Genomic DNA, 19,918 nt, shown 5'->3' with positions numbered 1-19,918 from the left:
AGGTTTCTGGTTGAGGAGGTCATAAGAACACAGGTCTCCTTGAGCCTTTGGGTTTTAGTTGCAATTCAGCATGGGATTAGGGTACCAAAGAAATAAAAAATTATATGTTACCTAGCATAATGTTATATAGTATTGTACAGTGGTGCCTCGCACAGCGAACGCCTCGCACAGCGAACGCTGCGCACAACGAACTTTATGTCTTGATTCGTACAACGGACTTCGTTTCACACAACGAAGTCCGGGGTTCCTGCGGGGTTGGATCGCAGCGGGGTTGGTCGAGCCGCGAGGGTAGTCTCCTTCTCCTTACCTGCCCTGTCGCAGCACACAGCCGAACGGAAATCTTCCCGATGTCAGCGCTGACGTCGGAGGGAGGGCTTAAGCAAAGCCCTCCCTTCCTCCGACGTCAGCGCTGACATCAGGAAGACTTCCGTTCGGCTGTGTGCGGCTGCGGCAGGGCAGGTAGGAAGAAGGCAATGGCGAACGAAAGAGGGGGGAGGGGGCGGTCCGCCCCGAAGAATGTGCACAGCTGGTCATGTCCCCCGATCGACCGACAACAGGCCCGGCCGACAAACCTCCCTGCCCTGTAGCCGCGAATCTAAATTACCTCTTACAGCAGCTTCAATAATCCAGCTGCTGTAAGAAGGTAATTTAGATTCGCGGCTACAGGACAGGGAGATTTGTCCGACCGGGCCTGTTCTGTTGTCGGTCGGGTGCAAAAGCGCCACAAAGGTGGAGGCAGGGAGGGAGGAAAGGTGGAGTGGAGAAGAAAAGACGCTTAAGGGGGGAGAAGGCCGCTGAAAGCACATGTTGGAGCAGGGGATGAGAGGGAGGGAGAGAAGGGGAAATATTGGACAAGGGCAGAAGGGATGCTAAATCATAGGGTGACAGGCAGAGAGAACAACAGGAAAAAGAGTGGAAGCAATCTTGAACCCTGAGGGTGAGGGCAGAGAGAGGTGGTGAGATGATTGATCATGGGGAGAGGGACAAAAGGGAATAGAGATGGGATAGGAAGATAGTGGAAGTAAAAGGACAGGGAGATGTATGTTTTTAGATGTATCTAAATAAAAATAATAACAAAAAATTTATCTTTTTTATGTCATCTTAGCATATTTTATGCTGCAGAACGAATTATTTTTTTTTACATGTATTCCTATGGGAAAACGCGTTTCACATAACGAACGTTTCACATAACAAACTTGCTCCTGGAACCAATTAAGTTCGTTGTGTGAGGCACCACTGTATATGGTTTTGTAGGCTGTGAATGTTTTAAGATCGTAGTGTGAAGGCCAACAGTTGCTCAAAAGTGAATGGGTCAGAACAAGGTATCTTTAAAACAGGGAAGACAGGGCATTCTGATAGCAAAGTTGCAGTAGAGACCATAGTAGACCAAATATCTTTAAATACAGAACAGACAAATTTCAAACTGGACAACCAATCAAGCATACTCCACGCGCACTCCCCATTCATTCCCCCCATCCTTCCCTCCCCCCAAGTCGAGAGACCAGAAGTAACTGCAGAACACCCTCCACAAGGCCAAGTAGGCCAACACCTCATGGTTGGTGGAGCATTTATGATAGCAAAGTTCAAAACGGGCCAGCTCAAACATCTGGCAAAGCCAACAGTCCAAGGGAATAGACCCTTCCCGAGTCCAATGGCAGATAATGTTTAATGTGAGCAAGTGCAAAGTGACGCATGTGGGAAAGAGGAACCTGAACTATAGCTATATGATGCACTGGAGGAACTTTAAAAACATTTGCTGCACATGCCAGCTTGCAGCGGGCTCTGAAAAATCAGATCTTGACTCCAAATGGTTTGTTTAATTTTTGTGAAGCACAAACAAGAAATTGACCCTTGGAGCTCCACAGAAAATGCAAATCCAGCAAAAACAAAAAATTATATGGAGATGGTGATGTTCAAGATGCAGGCTTTATTAAAAGTACAAATTAATAATCCAGACAATGAGAAATTGAGCACATGCTCCACCCCTTTAGCCTGAGAGCTAACAAATATATCCAGTTACAATTTCTGCAAGCAACCTGTGCAGAAGTCTTTTGCAGTTGCTCTGCTTCTTTTCTTGTTTTTTCGCTTAATGTTCGCTTTCTCGGTGGCATCACCAGGTTGTCCCCTGTCAGAGGGAAGGATGCATTCCCATAGTGCCGGACTGCTGCTTCACAGAGAAACTCTGGTGGATCTGTGGAGCCAGCCTGCTGTGTGCCACCTTTACTAGACTCTGGGCCCCTTCCTCTGCATGCCTAAGCACAGAAGGGACGTTACAGAAATGGCCATACAGTAGCTGGAACTCGGGGAAAATCACCAGTTTAAGCCAATTGATGAAGTAAAAATTTGTGTCAGCAGACTATCAGGAGATGAAACATTTTTTTTATTGCCGATGTCACTAAAGCTGATAATCCTTCTTCATTTATTCAACTTGTCAACCTGCAGCCTGGCCAATATGTTTCTTGCATATATGACAATTTGGTGGATTGAAAATATCCAATTCCTATCTTGCCCACTGTCATCCCTCCTATCTGTCATATCCTCTCACCTTGGGTTTTTCATCCTTAACAATATATGTCATGTCTGTCTGTTCAAGTTAGATTGTAAGCTCTTCTGAGCAGGGATCATCTATTTATTGTCAAAATGTACAGCGCTGCTTATGTCCAGAGTACTTATACCAATAAGTATTAGTACCTGAGTGTCAAGACTTCATTCTACTTTTGGATCAAATGTTATGAAGTAACTTCATCAAATTGTTATTGAGAAAGCAAGGATATATTTTGACCTGTGTCCAGTACAAGGTTTGAATTCTTTCTAATCTATAAACATCGTCCTTAGTCAGTATATAATGCAGTGCTCTCCCAATCTGAGAACAAGTGTGATGTATGTGACCAGGAATCAAGAATATTTTGGTCTACAGCTGATCAGAATCTAACCATACAGGTCTAACAAATTTCAGTCTTGCCCAACAACAAATCCCCTAAGAACATAAGAATAGCCTTACTGGGTCAGACCAATGGTCCATCAAGCCCAGTAGCTCATTCTTACGGTAGCTAATCCAGGTCACTAGTACCTGACAAAAAACCCAAAGAGTGGCAACTTTCCATGCTACTGATCCAGGTCAAGCAGTGTCTTCCCCCATGTCTTTCTCAATAGCAACTATTGACTTTTCCTCCAGGAAATTGTCTAAACTTTTCTTAAAACCCTCTCATTAAAAATTGTACAGAATGAAATGTCAGGTTAATTTTGCAGAAGTGAAATAGGGGTGACCATTGCAAATATCATATTTAAAACCAGATAGTACACAGACTAAAAGGAGTTGGCAAATCTCACTAACTAGGCTATGATACCCCTTTAGCCACTCCTAGACCTATTGGGCACCATTCCATCGATGTCCTTATGTAGCCCATATAGCAGGAAGTTAGATGCTGGCTCCTGTATCACTCTGTAAAACCTGGAAAGAAACTTGATGGACAAGTGAGCAAAACAGAATACTTATGATCTGAATACATACAAGTTGTAATATAACAAAATATTTACCTGCACAAATGATACCCACCCCATGTATCACGCTTTCCAGGATAACTTGCACTTTCCCTGGTACAAAGGTCATGGATACCAGATCACATGATAACATAATATTGCTCAGAGTGAAGAATGTTTTCAACATTCTCTCATATGCCAATGGGGGTTACTGACAATATATGAGAAAGAAAAGTTGCTTTATCCATCTACAAAAATATCAGGGTTCCAGATAAAGAACACTCCATCCAAAATTACAAAGACTAGGGGACACTCAGTGAAACTGCAGGAAAATACTTTTAAAACCAATAGGAGGAAATATTTTGTCACTCGGAGAATAGTTAAGCTCTGAAACGCGTTGCCAGAGGTTGTGGTAAAAGCGGATAGCGTAGCTGGTTTTCAGAAAAGTTTGGACAAATTACTGGAGGAAAAGTCCATAGTCTGTTATTAAGACATCATGGGGGAAGCCTCTGCTTGCACTGGATTGGTAGCATGAAATGTTGCTACTCTTTGGGTTTTGGTCAGGCATAGTGACCTGGATTGGCCACCGTGAGAAAAGGCTACTGGGCTTGATGGACCATTGGCCTGACCCAGTAAGGCTATTCTTATCTTCTTAACACGTTAACAGGATAGTTGGTGTTCAGATACTGTACTGTCACAAGAAAAAGGCAAACAATTGCAAATAATCATAAAACCGCTTGGGGCTGGACAGAGTTTGAGCAATATGGCACATTACTTCAAATTATGGGTTTGGAAATGAGACTAATGATAAGATATACAATGATCTCAAGTAAGATTTAAAATAACTCATGCCCTGGATCTTGAGCTGCTATTTACTATTTTTACTTTAACACTCTTTCTGAACATATGACATGTGAAAAGGGCTTGTGACTTCTATTAAAGGTACCATCACAGCAACTATGATCCATTTAACTAGGCTAACCAAATTCTAGTTGTTTAGATGAATATTTTAGTCTATTTTGTTGTTTTCCCTAAAGCCTTCATGGATCTCTATCTGCCAGGCAACCAAAGAATGAATGTAGGATAACATCTCTACAGCCTTCTCAGTTTATTTCTGGACATTAATGCAGGAGGATTATAGTAGAAGCACTTAACTAGACTATTCACATCTTGCCAAAATCACTACTCCTTGTGCTTTTATTCCTAGCATTCATTTTCTGTTGTTCCTGCCCTATTTTACATCCTTGGAATAAAAAGCATACACATGGGTGCATTAACACTATATTAAGCCCTAGACAAATATTATTTGTGAGCTCCCCTCTGTTCGTTTTCCCTGCCCCTCACTCCAAGATCTTTCATACTCTTCTCACCCATCACATTATCACTCCAGAATTATCACACAAAAGCACAGAGCCTAATTGTGGGTGTGGTGTCAGACATACTCTGTGAGAGCCTAGGTAGATACTAGGCAAACACTAGTTTTGAATGAGGTGGCTTAATGGTTGGAGCAATACAGCTGAGTGCCAAATAGCTCGATTCTAAGAGGTAGAATTTAGCAGAACTAGCCCAACTATTAGGTAAGATTGGGCAGTCACCAAGAGGGGGTTAGCAAAGAGCAGCTGCAATCAAAGCAAAATAATTGGTTCCTACAGCCACAACCATTAGCACATATTAAAACCTGCATTTTTATAGGATTTTTTTTTTGCACGATTATGATTGTTAAGCTTAATTTTTAAAAGAAAAAGAGATGGATTGGAGGTTGCGGGCTATTGACCTGAAAATGAATTAAGAGGGGTATAAGGCTGAAAGTTTGCCCAGGAGTCCCACTACCCTTGCACTGGCTTTGGATTTCTAACAATTCCTACCTCAGTATATTATGGAACCGCAGTGATTTCAATAAATAGTCAGGGACTGCAAATAGCACATTGAAATGGGAATGAGATATCAGTTCGAAGCTGGACTGGCCAGAAGTCTTCATGAACTTGGTAACAAGGGAGTCCTGGAGCAGAGATAACACAGAACCTCTGATCCGAACGATTAAACGCTCGCATCTCTCTGCAAAGAAAAAGCTTACACAGTTCAATCCTCTGTTGAACACTAAATACAAGCAGCAGCAAAATGCTGCTGTTAAACAATGCTGCTTCACCAAGGGGCCCCAGGAGTTTCTTCCGGACCGAGGGTCGCATCATTATACACTAATGAACAACTAACCGCGATCGAACTCCATGGGGACTTTGAGAAGAGGCGACTCTTTGTTTTTTTTTTTTTTTAAATCTACGGGAGGAGCCTGAACCTGACCCCGACCCCAGAGCCAACAGCTTCCCGCCGTACCGCGCTTTGACAAAACAGGGAAGAGGAAAGAACGGCTCTCCCAGGTCTCTGAAAAGGGAGACGTGACGTCACAGGACGGACGCCAACAGCAGACTCCGCCCCTTCTCCCCGGTGTCTGCTGCACCCGCGGGCCGGAGATAAAACAACAAAAAAAAGAAAAAGTGAGTGAATGGAATTGGCAGAATGCCTCGACCGCTGATTGGAGGGAATCTCGCCACGGTCTTGGAGTTCCAGCTCCCCATTGGTAGGTTTGGCCGGCTGGTGTATTCCCTACCCGGGAAGAGTTCCACCCCCCTCCCCGTTTCCCGATCTGTTCCGGTGCTTGCTCGGTTCTCCTCGGGGTAAATGTTAGGCTTGTTCTGTGTTTTTCTCAGTGGCTGGGGGTAACGTTGGTGGCAATTTTGAACGTCAACTGGGATATTAGTAGAAAAGGAGTTTGTTTTTTTCACTCTCCTCCTCCCCCCCCCTCTTTTTCGAGTACTCGGCGACAGGCGGCGATTATCTTCCTTTCTTTCGCTCGAAGGGAGTTGGACGCTTTAGTGGGTTGCTGGACATGCTGCTTTCGGAGATCATGGAGCGAGCTGTAGCCTCCCGGAGGCCGGTGTGATCACACCGCTCGAAGGAAGTGTGTGGCAGGAGAGGAGTCACGCGGAGGGGGGAGCAACAGGAGTGCGCTGTGCCTCTGTGTGTCTCCCTTCGTTATAGGCAAAACGAACGAGAAGGAGGGAAGCCCAGCAGCCGGCGGAGATCACGAGGCGGTGGAGCTGGATTTGAGATCGGATCTGCGCCCTACTTCTTCCAGTGGTGGAGACTTGAGAATTGTAAGTAGAGATATATAAGGTGTCTCCCAGTGCTCAGCTTTGGAATTTGAGGGGGGAGGGAGGGGGGAAATATCTGGCTTTCTGCGCCTGTCAAGACTCTGGGATGTGGGGGTGGGCTTTTTGTGCTTGACTTTACAATTGAAGGGAGATTGCATTCTGCAGTGTGGTCAGGGATTTGGGGTTGGGGAGTGGCATCTTGTGTCTGACTTTGGGATTGAGGGGAATGGCACCTTGTAACCAGCTCTGAGATTTGCGGGCGAGTGGTGGCTTTCTGTGTTTCACTCCAGGTTTGAGGGTTGGTGCACTGTAGACGGCTCTAGGATTTGCTCTCAGGCTTGGAGTGGTAGAAGTTCTTCTGTACATGAGATTTGATTTTCGAGTACAGACGGTGCAAGGGAGGTGGAATGAAGTGGTTCATTAGACGGATAAAGAATAGTTATTTGGCCTAGAACCGAAAGAACAAGTGGTAGGATCCTGGAGGGTATCTGAAGATGGAGGTGGAGGGTGAGGAGGTGATGCTGATGATGCAAGGGTTGGTGGAAACGGAACATACAATAAGAGGTAGTCATAGAGACGATACAAGGGTGTGTGTAGGATTTAACTACTTGGGATGAATGGGTAACAAAATTTGGGAGGACAAAAACGCTAGCATTCGTGGGTAGGATATTTAGGAGAAAGGGTCTTATGTATCTCATTCACTGAGGGTTGGATTTGGATATCAAGGGTGGTATTAAGATTTAGGTGTCTAGTGCAGCAGAATTCCTGGGCTTGACGATGACGAGTACAAGATTTAAGTTTTGGTGAGAGAGGGTCTTATTGCAGGCTTGACTTGGGCTGCTGCTGGTTGGTATGAAACATAAGGGTCTGGGCTGGTTGGATGCTGGAGCTAGCGCTGGGGTGGGACGCACTGGACTAGGAGATACTTAGGAGGGGCTGAAGCTGCATCTCTTGCGTTTGTGTCAGTGACCGACTAATACAAAGGCTCTAGTCTAGAGAAAGAGAAGAGACTAGGGGAGGGAGGAGGGAGATCAGCTCCATTCACAGCCAAGGGCTTTCTTTCCTACACTTGAGAAGAGGGGTAGAGAGCCTGCGGCCTAGTACTTCACCAGTTTGCCCCCACGTATAAGGAAGGGGGGACACAACCCATTCGTTGCTATCCACGGTACCACGCCTGGGTTTAGCTCCTGAAAGCAAATGTTAAATTATGCCAGCAGAAAAATATCACCTTATTGTTCATTTTTATTTATTTGTTAATCTTTATTTCTATGTATGTGCGGATCTAAATAGAACCAGGCGGACACATTGATTCTTGTACTGTATTTATATGCCTCCCATGGGAGTGGGGGATAGTGAAAGTTGTTTGCTCTCATTAATTTAGGGAGCGGCTGCGGTAGCAAACTCCTCCCTCTCCTCCGCCTGTTCTCCCGGGATCTTCAGTCTCTGAAGCGCAAGAGGCGGTCGTTCCGTTGATTTTCTTTAATTTGCTCCAAATAAAATGCATCAGAAAACAAGGGGAGGGGCGCACAACATTGTTTTTGGTGTGAAAGAGGGGCATATTTATATCATAATGCATATGGAGACTCAAACTTTGAAGTGGGGCTTTAATTAACAAATGGCATAGTCTAAAAGCCAGACGAAAACATCCTTAAGTATCTTTAGCTTCTTAGAGAAATCGGCTTCAAATTATAGCCTTGTTGAAATGAAAAATCCCCCCTCCCCCCTCAATTACTCTTTCTGTGTAAATAATCGTAATCCACAAAAAAAAAAAAAAAAGGATGAAAATGTCAATCTAGAAAAGCCAAGTGTGTACTGGAGGAGCTTTTATTTAAAAAGAGGGTTTGTGGTGTGTATTTTGCCGGCAGTAAAGGGAGGGGGGTGGCACACGTTACATGCATGCTTTGCTTTCGGATCCGTCTCTTATTTCCAGCCTCTGATCCTCGGCCAAGATGAAGGTGGAAAACTGTTAACAGCCCCGCTTAGATCGATCAGGGGGAGGAGGGGGGGGGGCGCTTTTTGTGTGTGTGTGTCCTCGATCCCGGAGTCTGCACCTCTTGGGGGGGGGGGGGGAGAGGGGCGATGCAGCTTCTCTCCCACCTTTATTTTTGTTTCCAACGTGGGCTCCCAGAGGAGTTGCTCCTCCTTTTTTTTTTTTTGTCGTTTGAAATGAAATAATGGCGACCCGTTGGCCAGGTCCACCTGAGGGAGATGGTGGGTGGAAGCGGGCGAGCGAGGTAAGTAAAGGAGTGCTTTAGTTTTCTTTGATAACGGTGACTTGTGTTTACATTTTCTTGCTGGGGGGAGGTATTTTAAGCGAGAACACGGGGGGGGGGGGGGGGGGGAGGCAGGAAGTTGTTCCTCGGATAGGATGCAATGGCCCAGATTAAGTGGCTGGAAACCGACCAGGGGCGGGAAGTTGCACTTTTTTTTTTTTTGGCGGATGATCTGAGTAGTCGATGTATTTGGTGAATACGATTTGTCAGACTGATAGTCGAGAAAAAAAAGTTCTCTCTATCTCTTCCCGATGTAAATACATGGCTTCGTAAAGCTACAGGCGTTGGGAATGTGCGGGGTTTGTTCTGGTTTGCGCTGCGGGATTTCTAGCCTTAGTTCGTGGGTCGTGGCAGCGGGACCTGTTCATTCTCGCTCGAGGCAGACCCGTGCAACCACGGTCATTACATGGCTAAAAATAACAAGAAACCAACTAACAAAACACATTGTTTTGGAATATTTTGAATAGTTTCGGTCGCGCTTGCTCCGAGGGGTGGGTAGGCCCGTGCTCTCACTTGGCTCTCTTTCTGCACGCCTTTAAGTGTTAACCGCCCGGAGTTAATTTGCTGACAGATTTGGTCCTGTGATGTGCATGCTTTCATAAACACACGCCACGTAGAAACGAATCCAGGATTCGTCTTTTTTTGTAACGTGCTCCTTCTGTAAAGAATGCAGAATGCCCTGTTAAATGTTCTCTGCTATTACTTTGTGCCACCAACAGGGTTAGAGTAACTTTTTTTTCCCCCAAAAAACAAACATCCAAAGAAACTTACCTTGAAATTTAGGAGATGAGCACAATAATGTACTTAACATATTTGGGTTTGGTCCCACATCTAGTGACCAGACACTAAAGCATTCCTAAGGTTTTATTTTCCCCACTCTGTTTCTAACATGTTCTTTATAAAGATGCTATACCTTCATTTAAAAAATGCACTTTTTTAAAGGTGCTATACCAGGGTTCTCAACCCAACTAGCCAGTCTAGTTTTTGGGATTTTCACAGTGAATGTACATGTACTCTCTTATGTATATTCATTTGTTGATATCCTGAAAATCTGACTGGCTGTGTCCTAAGGGCTGAATTGAGAACCCCTGTGCTATGCTGAAATAATAGCATTAATGACCCTACAGCCCTCAGCATGCTCATTCTCATTATGCAAAATGTCATCTGAGAGCAGGAGTAGACATTTCAGGTAAATTCTGTTCCTTATGCTGATGTTATCACATTCAGGGTCTCGAAATGCACTTGGGTATTTGTATTGCCTGGATGGGAGGGAGCCTGGATCTAGTTCTGCCCTGCAGTTTTGACCACTCTGATTTGCTCCCTAATATTATAAAAGTGACTTATATAGTAGCATCAGGGAGGTGTTTATTTTGCTATTTTATTTTGGTGTCTAGATCAGTGTTTCCCAATCCTCTCTTGGAGGACCACTAGCCAGTCAGGTTTTTGGGATAACCCTAATGAATATGCATGAGAGAGATTTGCATATAATAGAGGTGAAAGGCATGCAAATCTCCTCCATGAATATTCATTACCTAGGGCTATCCTGAAAACCTGACTGGCTGGTGGTCCTACAGGACAGGGTTGGGAACCACTGGTCTAGATAGCTTTGTAGGCCACAGTGGACAAACTTTTATATAAAGAAGTACTGCAACTAGCATGTTATTGTATTGATCATGTTAGGCCCTGCTATAGATGGAGAAAATTTATTTTAGATTTAGCTTAGAGTGAGTTACATTTAGGTACAGTATTTCCATATCCCCAGAAGGCATCCAATCCTGAGTGATTTGTCCAAGATTGGAGAAGGTTTAGTTAGACTTGAACAGGCTTCCCTTGTTCTCTCTTCAGGAGCAAATCTCAGTAAGTCCTCAAAGCAAATTGACATTTTTATATGCTTCCTGCCTGTCAGAAGTAAATCTTATGTTTCTGCATAGTTATTAAATTCTTCTATAACTTCTTATACCAAAGAATCTTTGGTTATTTGGTACTGAGCTGAAGCATTATAATAGTCTCTTTTTTATTTTTTTTTAGTCCAAATACCTATAGCCTAGGCCCAGATGCTCTAAACTCACTGTGCTAAACCAGATCTTACTTGTTTAGCATCAAAGTATTTTATCTACCCATGTGCATAATGGCTCACCGAAGTCTTTTCCATTCTTCCTAGCAGCCTCTGGCTCTGCTATATAAATGTAGTACAACAAGGTCATTAATATTAAAACTAGTGCTCTAATCAAAGTTCTGACATTGTCTGTTGATACACAAAATGAAGTACCAACTTTAATGCTCCAAATTTACTGGCTGGTCCAGGGTACTGGTAGTGTTAATAATACGGCTTAGGCATGTGTGTTAAAGATGCATTTGAGCCACGGCATCAAATCTTAGGTTGCCCATTTCATGCGAGGTAGAAGTTTATCATATTTGGAAGGGCCTGCCGATTGCATGGGAGCAGCACTTCTCCTGCCGAAGTGGTGTGTAAAAATTTTTTTTTCACGTTTTGCCCCTCTTTCCTTCCACTTGTGATGTGTACCCATGATGTACTTCTATAAGGAATGCTTATGATTGATGCTTATGTGCACATTCATGCCTTTTATCTGTGGATTATTCTGCAGTCACTTTCTACAACGGCTGATTGGATGGGATTTCTGCACGCCTCTGCGAACCTCATTTGCATGCGAAGTTGTTTGAACATCGATCGTCGTTTTTCAAATTTGAGAATTTACTGGCACCACAGCAATCCGTAGGATTTTTAACAGCGATTTTAGAGCATCTGGGCCCTGGAGATATAGGAGATTAAAAGATGTGAAGTATCATTGCTGCTGGTATATTTGGAGCATTGTCAAAGTTAGAGGAACAGTTTCATTTTCGTGGTTTGCAGTTTGATGGTGCTTTCTATTGTTAGTTCAGGAGGCTAATTTTTTCTATTGTTGGGAACCTTAACAGAGTCTCTTTATTTTTTTTTGTTGGAAACAATGAGAGTAATATAGTGATCATTTTGAGCATCCAATGAATAATTTTCACATCTTTTCAATATTAGTGAGAGATGGGGAGAAACATTTAAATGTTCTACTTGCATCTCAGTTTTAAAAATCTTTCCCTACCTGTATTCATTTGAAATATTTATACTAGTTGATACTATTTTTTTTAAAAAGCCAAAAAAAACCTACAACATAAAAGCCTAAAAGTGTGTCTAGAAGCATATCTATGGGCTGATGCTCAAAACGTTTTGCTGGCCCTAGAGCTGATTAGGACTGGTCTGGTGCTGGCGTTGGCGTTAACCTGTGCAGAACATTGAGAGCTCTAGTGCAGGAAACACCCTGCATGCCAAAAATTAGTGCAGATAATATTTAAATGTAGTCAAATGTATGTTAATGAGATCATTTTCTTTTCCTTCCCCATTTTTCAGAGAAAAGCACACAAAACAAAGCTGCCCTTACCACTAGAAACCTAACGCCAGCTCGGAGCTGGCATTGGGTGTTTGAAGAGAGGATTTCCCATGATTTGCTCCTTAAAATCTGCCAGTTCTGATAGAATTTGGAAGCAGAAAGAAGCCTCTGCAAGCCTACAAGTCCTGGGAGTGAGAAACATGTGTGCGAGTCTGAGCAAAGCTGAAAATGAAAGCACACCTTAGTGCCTGATCTCGGCACTTAAATATAAGCCTTCCAGTGAAAAAATGTTTTGAAAGGCTTATATTTAGAAGCACAGAGGAATGGTGCCAATATATTCTTCACTTTGGGTTTGCCTGGGCATACGTACAAGAGTTGCACTTATTGCAAAACGCTTGTGTGCATGCGCCAGATATGTCCCTCCCCTTAACTTTTGGTCTCGCAGTGCGCGTAGTTGCTTCAGTTACACCCCCTTTTATAAAACCGTTAAAGTGGTTTTTAGCGCAGGTGGGCACGCTGAATACTCTGCTCCTGACGCTCATAGGAACTCTATGAGCATCGGGAGCAGCGCAGAGAATTCAGTGCGCCAGCCAGCACGAGAAACTGCTTTCATGTTTTTGTAAAAAGGGGGGGGGTTTAGTGTTGAGCATTAGAGAGCTATTTTTCTGCACTGTTTTGTATATTTCCTGGGCGCTGTAGTGCTAGAGTTCTGAGCATCAGCCTACAAAAGAGCCACCAGACAAGTCGGGCTTATATATTAACTTTCTAAAATTTTAAGAAAAAAAATGTGTTTATATTTTTTAAAAAAATAGCAATTTGTCAGTGTTTTAGTTAACCTCAACGAGGAGCTGCACAATGGGGTTGATTCCTCTGCACAAATTTTGATAACTATTGGAAAAATGGCTTTTGAAGCTTCTAGAACTTTTCATACCCATGAACTTATATAGACTATATTGAGATGTGGCTTCTTTTTTTTAGTAGGTTTCTTTTTGGCTTAATTTTGGTATAATTTTCAGGAATAGACATGGTAGACAAACAAGTGGAAACAACAAATGAAAAAGATTAGAAATGTGTTCTGGTGGCACATCTAAAAGGCAGTTGCTACTCCTCCCACCTCCTCTCCTATATGACTATACCAGTGGTCTCTAAAGCGCATCCCTCCAAAGTCCTCCAGTATGGCTCTCTTGGCTGAAATGCGTTAATTTCAATCTTGCCCACGTGATATAGTAATTGCAAACAGTCTCTTAAGTGTGTTACTCAGGTGTTTAATTTATGGAATTTGCATCTGGATATAATCCAAAATAAAGTGGGTTTTAAAAAATATATCCTTAAAAGTGTTGTAGACTCAATATTAGTATTAATTTTTTAATTTTTAATACCCAGTCAACAATCAGGTCAAGTTGGTTTACAAAATTAATAATAGATGTAAGCTTCATATCTTTTGATGGCCCTCAAAGCTTTCTCATATTCATATTGCAGCCCTTACATGAAACAAGTTGGAGACCATTAGACTATTTTGTAGGCACATTGCATTTCATTCTAGGTAAGAGATTCATTTTTAAGGGCTCCTTTTATGAAGCCACGGTAGAGGTTTCTACTGTGGAGGTGGCGAGGTAAATGCTCTTGATGCTCATGTTGGTGGTCTGGTATTGTGAAAAATTACAGAAAGGGCTGTTAGGAATTTAACTGCGACTTATTGATGATAGATCTGATGTCTCTCTGGGTAAAAGTATTTATGAGTAGATGCTTATAAGGGAACTGTTTTCATCTTTTGGGAGATAAGTATCTGGATGAATATTGAGGTTGAGAAGATGCTCTTTTGTTCAAATATTTAATTTCATTTTAATTTAATTTTCCTGGTTATATTTTGCTGTAACTCAGCAAGGTATGGAATCACTTTGAGAGCGGTTTGTGCCCTGGTCTGGCAATCGATGTTAAAACCAGGCTGGATACCAACAAAGTTTCTTAGTGACAAAGTACACTTCTCCCTCTGTATTTGCGGTTTCAGCAATCGCAGTTTCGATTATTCACAGTTTTTAGCTTGCTGGCTCCTCCCCTCCCCAATTACATCAGCTTGCATAGAGAAATCGCCGATTCCCAGCACTTTCTTCACTTTTGCCTCTCCTTCAGGAATAGGCCAGGTCTCCTGCCATGTTCATTTGCTGTTTCACCATATTCATGATGGTTTTTAATAGAAAACTGCGAATACCATATGAAAAAGTTATTTGTGGCTTTTCTGTATTTGCAGGTCTGTTAATCCCCTATCACAGTGAATACGGAGGGAGAAGTGTAGTCAAGCGCTCAGATGAACGAGTGAAGGTGAAAGAATAGTTTGGCATAACTGAATGAATGAAGGAGGGTGGACAAAGGTGTGCCCAAACTTGGCAGGGAGAGGAGCCAGGAGATATCCAGAGCACCAGTTTGTGGGAGGGAGGGAAGTATCGGGTGTGGTCAGTTATTTACAATGTCCAATGTGACACGGACAAGAGGACATAGACTGAAGCTGAGGGGGTCCAGGTCCAGGACGAATATCAGGAAGTTCTGTTTCACGCAGCGAGTGGTGGACACCTGGAATGCTCTCCCAGAGAAAGTAATTGCAGAATCCACCATTCTAGGATTTAAGGGTAACTAGATGCACATCTCCTTAAGAGTGGCATAAAGTGATACGGGTAAGGGTAAATTAGATGCACATCTCCCTTGAGAACATATAGTGATATGGGGACTAAAACTATGCCAGGGTAGACCTGGCGGTGCCTCCGCATGTGCGGATCACCGGACTTGATGGCCCCAGAGTCTGATCCGGAGATGGCAATTCTTATGTTCCATCTCTGGTAGCATTTAAATCTAGGCTAAAAACCCACTTTTTTGAGATTTGCTTGCTTTTAACTCCTAACTCCCACTTAAACTTGTAAAGCACCCATGCCTGTTTTAATTCCCTCTCTGAGAAATTCCCTAGCCCTAGTTTTTGTGTTTGTCCTTTAATTAGATTGTAAGCTCTACTGAGCAGGGACTGTTTAATGTACAGCACTGCTTATGTCTAGTAGTGCTGTAGAAATGATTAGTAGTAGTAGCTTTACAAAATATTTGAGAAACGTACTAGGAGTAGTTTCTTTGCCACTTAGGTGACAGAAGGAAATGGGGATCCAAATAAGGCAGTATGCTTCACTGTTTTATCTAGTAACACATACTCCTCGCTCTACCTAATCCATCTTTTGACTATCCCACTACCCAATTCTTCTTGTTCTCTCACATTGCGCTTCTTCATACTACCTTTCTCTGCCAATTTATCACCTGCAGCTCCATCTCATAGTTTCTAACCAACTTTTCTTCTTCCTGCTAACTCCTGTCCTGTGTTTTCCTTTTGTGCCTTCCCTTCACAGTTTTTTTGTCTACCTCCCTTGAAGCTGATTGAAATTTTTAAAGTATATTTTTTATATTGTTTCATCTTATCACTTAAAATTTTTTTTATTTTTATTTTCCATAAATCAACAAATCAAACTATATGGCTCAACTCCAAGATTCAAATTGGCGGAGTTAAAGTCATCTGGAAGCATTGGATGATGGCCGGTATACGGATTCTAGATGATGTTACATCTAATGGTAAACTGCTTGATTTTCCACAGTTGCAACCAGGGCTGTGGATTCGGTAGATAAATGTTCCGACTCCGACTCTGACTCCTCAGTTTTTTGTACTTCAGACTCCGACTCCAGGTACCTGAAATTTCCTCCGACTCCTCAACTCCAACTCCACAGCACTGGTTAATTTTCAGATCGTTAAAATGGAATGTCAAGTTGAGAGAAATGAGCATTTTCGACATCACCTTCTTTTTGCTTTTAATCAAGGTTCTATGGCCGCAGAAGCTGCTCGCAACATTTGTGCTGTGTATATAGTGGGTGCTATAGCTGAAAGAATCGCTCGTGATTGGTATGCCAAGTTCAAAAATGGAGTCGGTAGATAAATGTTCCGACTCCGACTCCTCAGTTTTTTGTACTTCTGACTCCGACTCCAGGTACCCGAAATTTCCTCCAACTCCGACTCCACAGCCCTGGTTGCAACATAAATTCGGTCTTGACAAATTACAAAGTTATAGATCAGGGGTGTCCAACCTTTTGGCTTCCCTGGGCCGCATTGGCTGAAAAAAATTTTCTGGAGCTGCACAAACATGCAAAGGCTGCAGCAAGACAGAAGAGGGAGCCGGCAAGACTGTAAACACCCAGGGGCAGAAGAGGAAAACACTGTATCACCCTCGACTGGGGCCGCACAAAATACTTCACGGGGCCGCAGGTTGGACACCCCTGTTATAGATGGTTGCAACTGAAGCAGGCTATTCAGGCGGGGTTCCCTGAATGGAAAAATCTTAATAATCAATATAGTTTGGAATTCTTATGCTTTCAGGTAGACTTCCTGGGACACCAGGCTGCACAATGGTATAAATTGATATCTGGATTTATGAATAAAAAAACAAAAACTGGTCTGAGAGACATTTGGAGCATTGAGATAAAGCATCAAATTACTGCATCTGAATGGCCACAAATTTGGTCTTGGAGGATGAGATGTACAATGTCAGCATCTATGAGACAAACTTGTTTTTTTCTGTTACAAAGAGCATTCTGGACCCCTGTTTGTTTACAAAAATTAGATAGCTCTAAGTCTAATAGATGTTGGCATTGTCATCTCGAGGTGGGGACTCTAGATCATTTATTATTCTATTGTCCATTCATTTTGGCTTTTTGGAAATCGATATGGGGCCAAATAAACTGTTTACTAGAAAATCCTGTGGCTTTATCATATATTATTTGGAACGTCAATGAGGAAAAAAAGTCAAATTTCTTCAAATAATAAGTTATTACTTATTATGACAGGAGTAGCCATTCAACAAATTACATTTAATTGGAAAAATTGGAGCAGACTTAATTACAGTTTCTGGTGGAACTCTCTGTGTCATATATTTAAAATGGAAAGAACTTTAACCACACAAAAAGGAAATTTTAACAAATTTCAGGAGGTTTGGGGTCCATTAATAGAATTTTGTGATGAATGAATATCATTTTTCCCATATTGGTACAATTGTAAAGTGAGGGGGGGGGAGTGATTTCGGATCTGTTATTAAATGTTTAGGCAAACAGAAAAGTAATATGTTATGAGATATATGTAATCACATTTGAAATTGTGGGGATGAAGGGGGTTTAAATATTATAACTTAAGTTGTATATGAGAGTTAATCAAGTGATATTGTATAAGTTTAAATGATATTGTCTGATACACTTGTTGTAAGATGTAAAATGTCTATGACACCATATGTACATGCCAAATATCAATTCCTTATGTCCTGTTCTGCATGCAGCATACTTTTCTTGAATTGGTCCCCCTTTCCCCAGTCCTTTTTTGAATGATGCTTAGCACATACTGTACCTGTCCAGTTTTTGCTTTGAATCTGTTTCAATACTGTATTATATTTATTATATTTGATATACCACTTGTAATTAAGAACATAAGAATAGCCTTACTGGATCAGACCAATGGTCCATCAAGCCCAGTAGCCAATCCAGGTCACTAGTAACCTGGCCAAAACCCAAGGTGTAGCAATATTCCATGCTACCGATACAGGGCAAGGAGTGGCTTCCTCCATGTCTTTCTCAATAACAGACTATGGACTTTTCCTCCAGGAACTTGTCCACAACTTTCTTAAAACCAGCTACGCTATCCGTTCTTACCACATCCTCTGGCAATGCATTCCAGAGCTTAACTATTTTCTGAGTGAAAAAACATTTTCCCCCTGTTGGTTTTAAAAGTATTTCCCTGTAACTTCATTGAGTGTCCCCTAGTCTTTGTAATTTTTGACGGAGTGAAAATTCAAACCAATTGTACCCATTGTACTCCACTCAGGATTTTGTAGACTGGTAATTAGGGTCACAGACATATCAATAAAATTGGTATGAAACAAACAGGTTCCTTTTAAAATCATTATTTGCTTATAGATGATTGAGTTGGGGAGAGGTTAATGTTCTATTTTAAAGTCTTTGCCTGGGAGAAGGGGGTGTGGTATGTGTCTGGTGTAAGTAAAGGGTGTGCTTGGCTTAGAGGTGATTAATATAGGAAGTCAGCACTTTTTGTTTTTAGTTACTGTCATGCCTAAGCGTCAGGCAGAAATATGAATAAGTTTATTTTGGAGACTCCATTTTTATTTGTGGGAGGGTCATCCCTGTAGCAAAAAGACTTCTGTTCCTTAATGCAAGGCCCAGACAAATGGCAGCCCCCAGAGACCTCTGGGGCTGTCTCCCTTTGTCTTCATTTTTATGGGTTTTTTTTTTTTTTTTCTTTTTTCCTGCTGCTTCTCTACCAAGGCTCAGGACAGAAAGGGGAAAATAGATGGGAATTGAGTCACATGCTTGAAGGACAAAGCATTTTTCAATAGACAGAATGTATTTGGAAATGCTCACAATCCTGAGGTATATTCCCAATGAAGTCTGAAGGTGGGTTGGTGAGGATGGATGTCATTGCTAACCGGTGTTGTGGCCTCACATGGATGATATTTGGTAGATCTTCTTCAGCTTGTTAGAATCCAAAGTGACCTCAGTTTATAAGAGTTTTTATGTAATGATTGAAATGTTGAATTATCTTCTAACATGTGTGCTACCATCTAGAGCAGTGGTCTCAAACTCAAACCCTTTGCAGGGCCACATTTTGGATTTTTAGGTACTTGGAAGGCCTCAGAAAAAATTAGTTAATGTCTTATTAAAGGAATGACAATTTTGCATGAGGTAAAACTCTTTATAGTTTATAAATCTTTCCTTTTGACTAAGTCATAATAATAATATTGTAATTTATAGCTAAAGAGACATATAATCAAGAAACTGTTTTATTTTACTTCTGTGATTATGATAAAACATACCGAGGGCCTCAAAATAGTACCTGGCGCATGTGCCCCCCAGGCCGCGAATTTGAGACCACTGATCTAGAAGGATGGGTACCCACATATAACCACAGCACAGACAGAGCCCATGAACTGTGGACTGGGCCAGAGCCTGCAGGGGTGATGTAAAAACACAGGCAACTGAATCTTTGGGAAAGTTACACTACTGTAAAACCAGATTGAAATGGAAGACTCTATTTGTGATTTGCAAACAGTTGTACAGAATATTGCCCCTTTTTTATACTTTAATAATAAGATTTAAATATAAAATCATAAGTATTTGAGAATTGTGTAGATGAGGACAGAGTCCACGGGGATGGGTGGGGAAGGAGATGACCCCTATGGGGATGGGGGCAGGGATTGGGACAAACTTTGTCCCCGGGTCATCCTCTACAATCATAACCCTCAAGTATAAAGACTTGTACAGTATGTTTTGCAGGGTCAGGGAATACTTGCTCTGGGAAGGAGGATCTCTTGGCCAAGGTCAGGATGTATTGTTTTCTTGGTTTGTTTTTCTCCTGCTGGCATGGATGATTATTATCCCCAGAAACTAGGATTATTTTGGAGCAACTTAGAGAAACCGGTTGTACAGGTACCAAATTGTCCTCACGTTAAACAGGTGTCAAACCACTTCATTTCTGCAGAAGATTGACATTAAAAAAGGCAAGGCAGGGGGATAAAACTTTAGTCTCTCCGTGCCCATGGGATTTCAAAATATTTTT

General features: G+C 42.1%; 1 protein-coding gene across 3 annotated transcripts in view; it reads left to right on the top strand.

Moving 5' to 3' along the window:
* The first annotated feature begins 5,954 nt into the window (after nucleotides 1-5,954).
* ARHGAP21 (Rho GTPase activating protein 21) overlaps nucleotides 5,955-19,918 on the top strand; it is a 341,680-nt gene continuing 327,716 nt past the window's right edge. The window contains exon 1 of one of the 3 annotated variants that reach the window (XM_033931381.1): nucleotides 5,955-6,055. Coding sequence is in view for 1 of the 3 variants with exons in the window: in XM_033931379.1 (XP_033787270.1) it covers nucleotides 8,804-8,863 (60 nt within the window). In the remaining 2 variants the exon portion in view is untranslated. Of the gene's footprint in view, nucleotides 6,056-6,398; nucleotides 6,633-8,747; nucleotides 8,864-19,918 lie in introns of those variants that run through there. The other 2 variants (XM_033931383.1, XM_033931379.1) reach the window with 2 other exon arrangements.

Source organism: Geotrypetes seraphini, chromosome 2 (genome assembly GCF_902459505.1).
Source record: "Geotrypetes seraphini chromosome 2, aGeoSer1.1, whole genome shotgun sequence".
In the NCBI taxonomy this organism is placed as follows: Eukaryota; Metazoa; Chordata; class Amphibia; order Gymnophiona; family Dermophiidae; genus Geotrypetes; species Geotrypetes seraphini.
The sequence above is the reverse complement of the archived record's forward strand: the minus strand, read 5'-3'. Positions and strand labels throughout refer to the sequence as shown.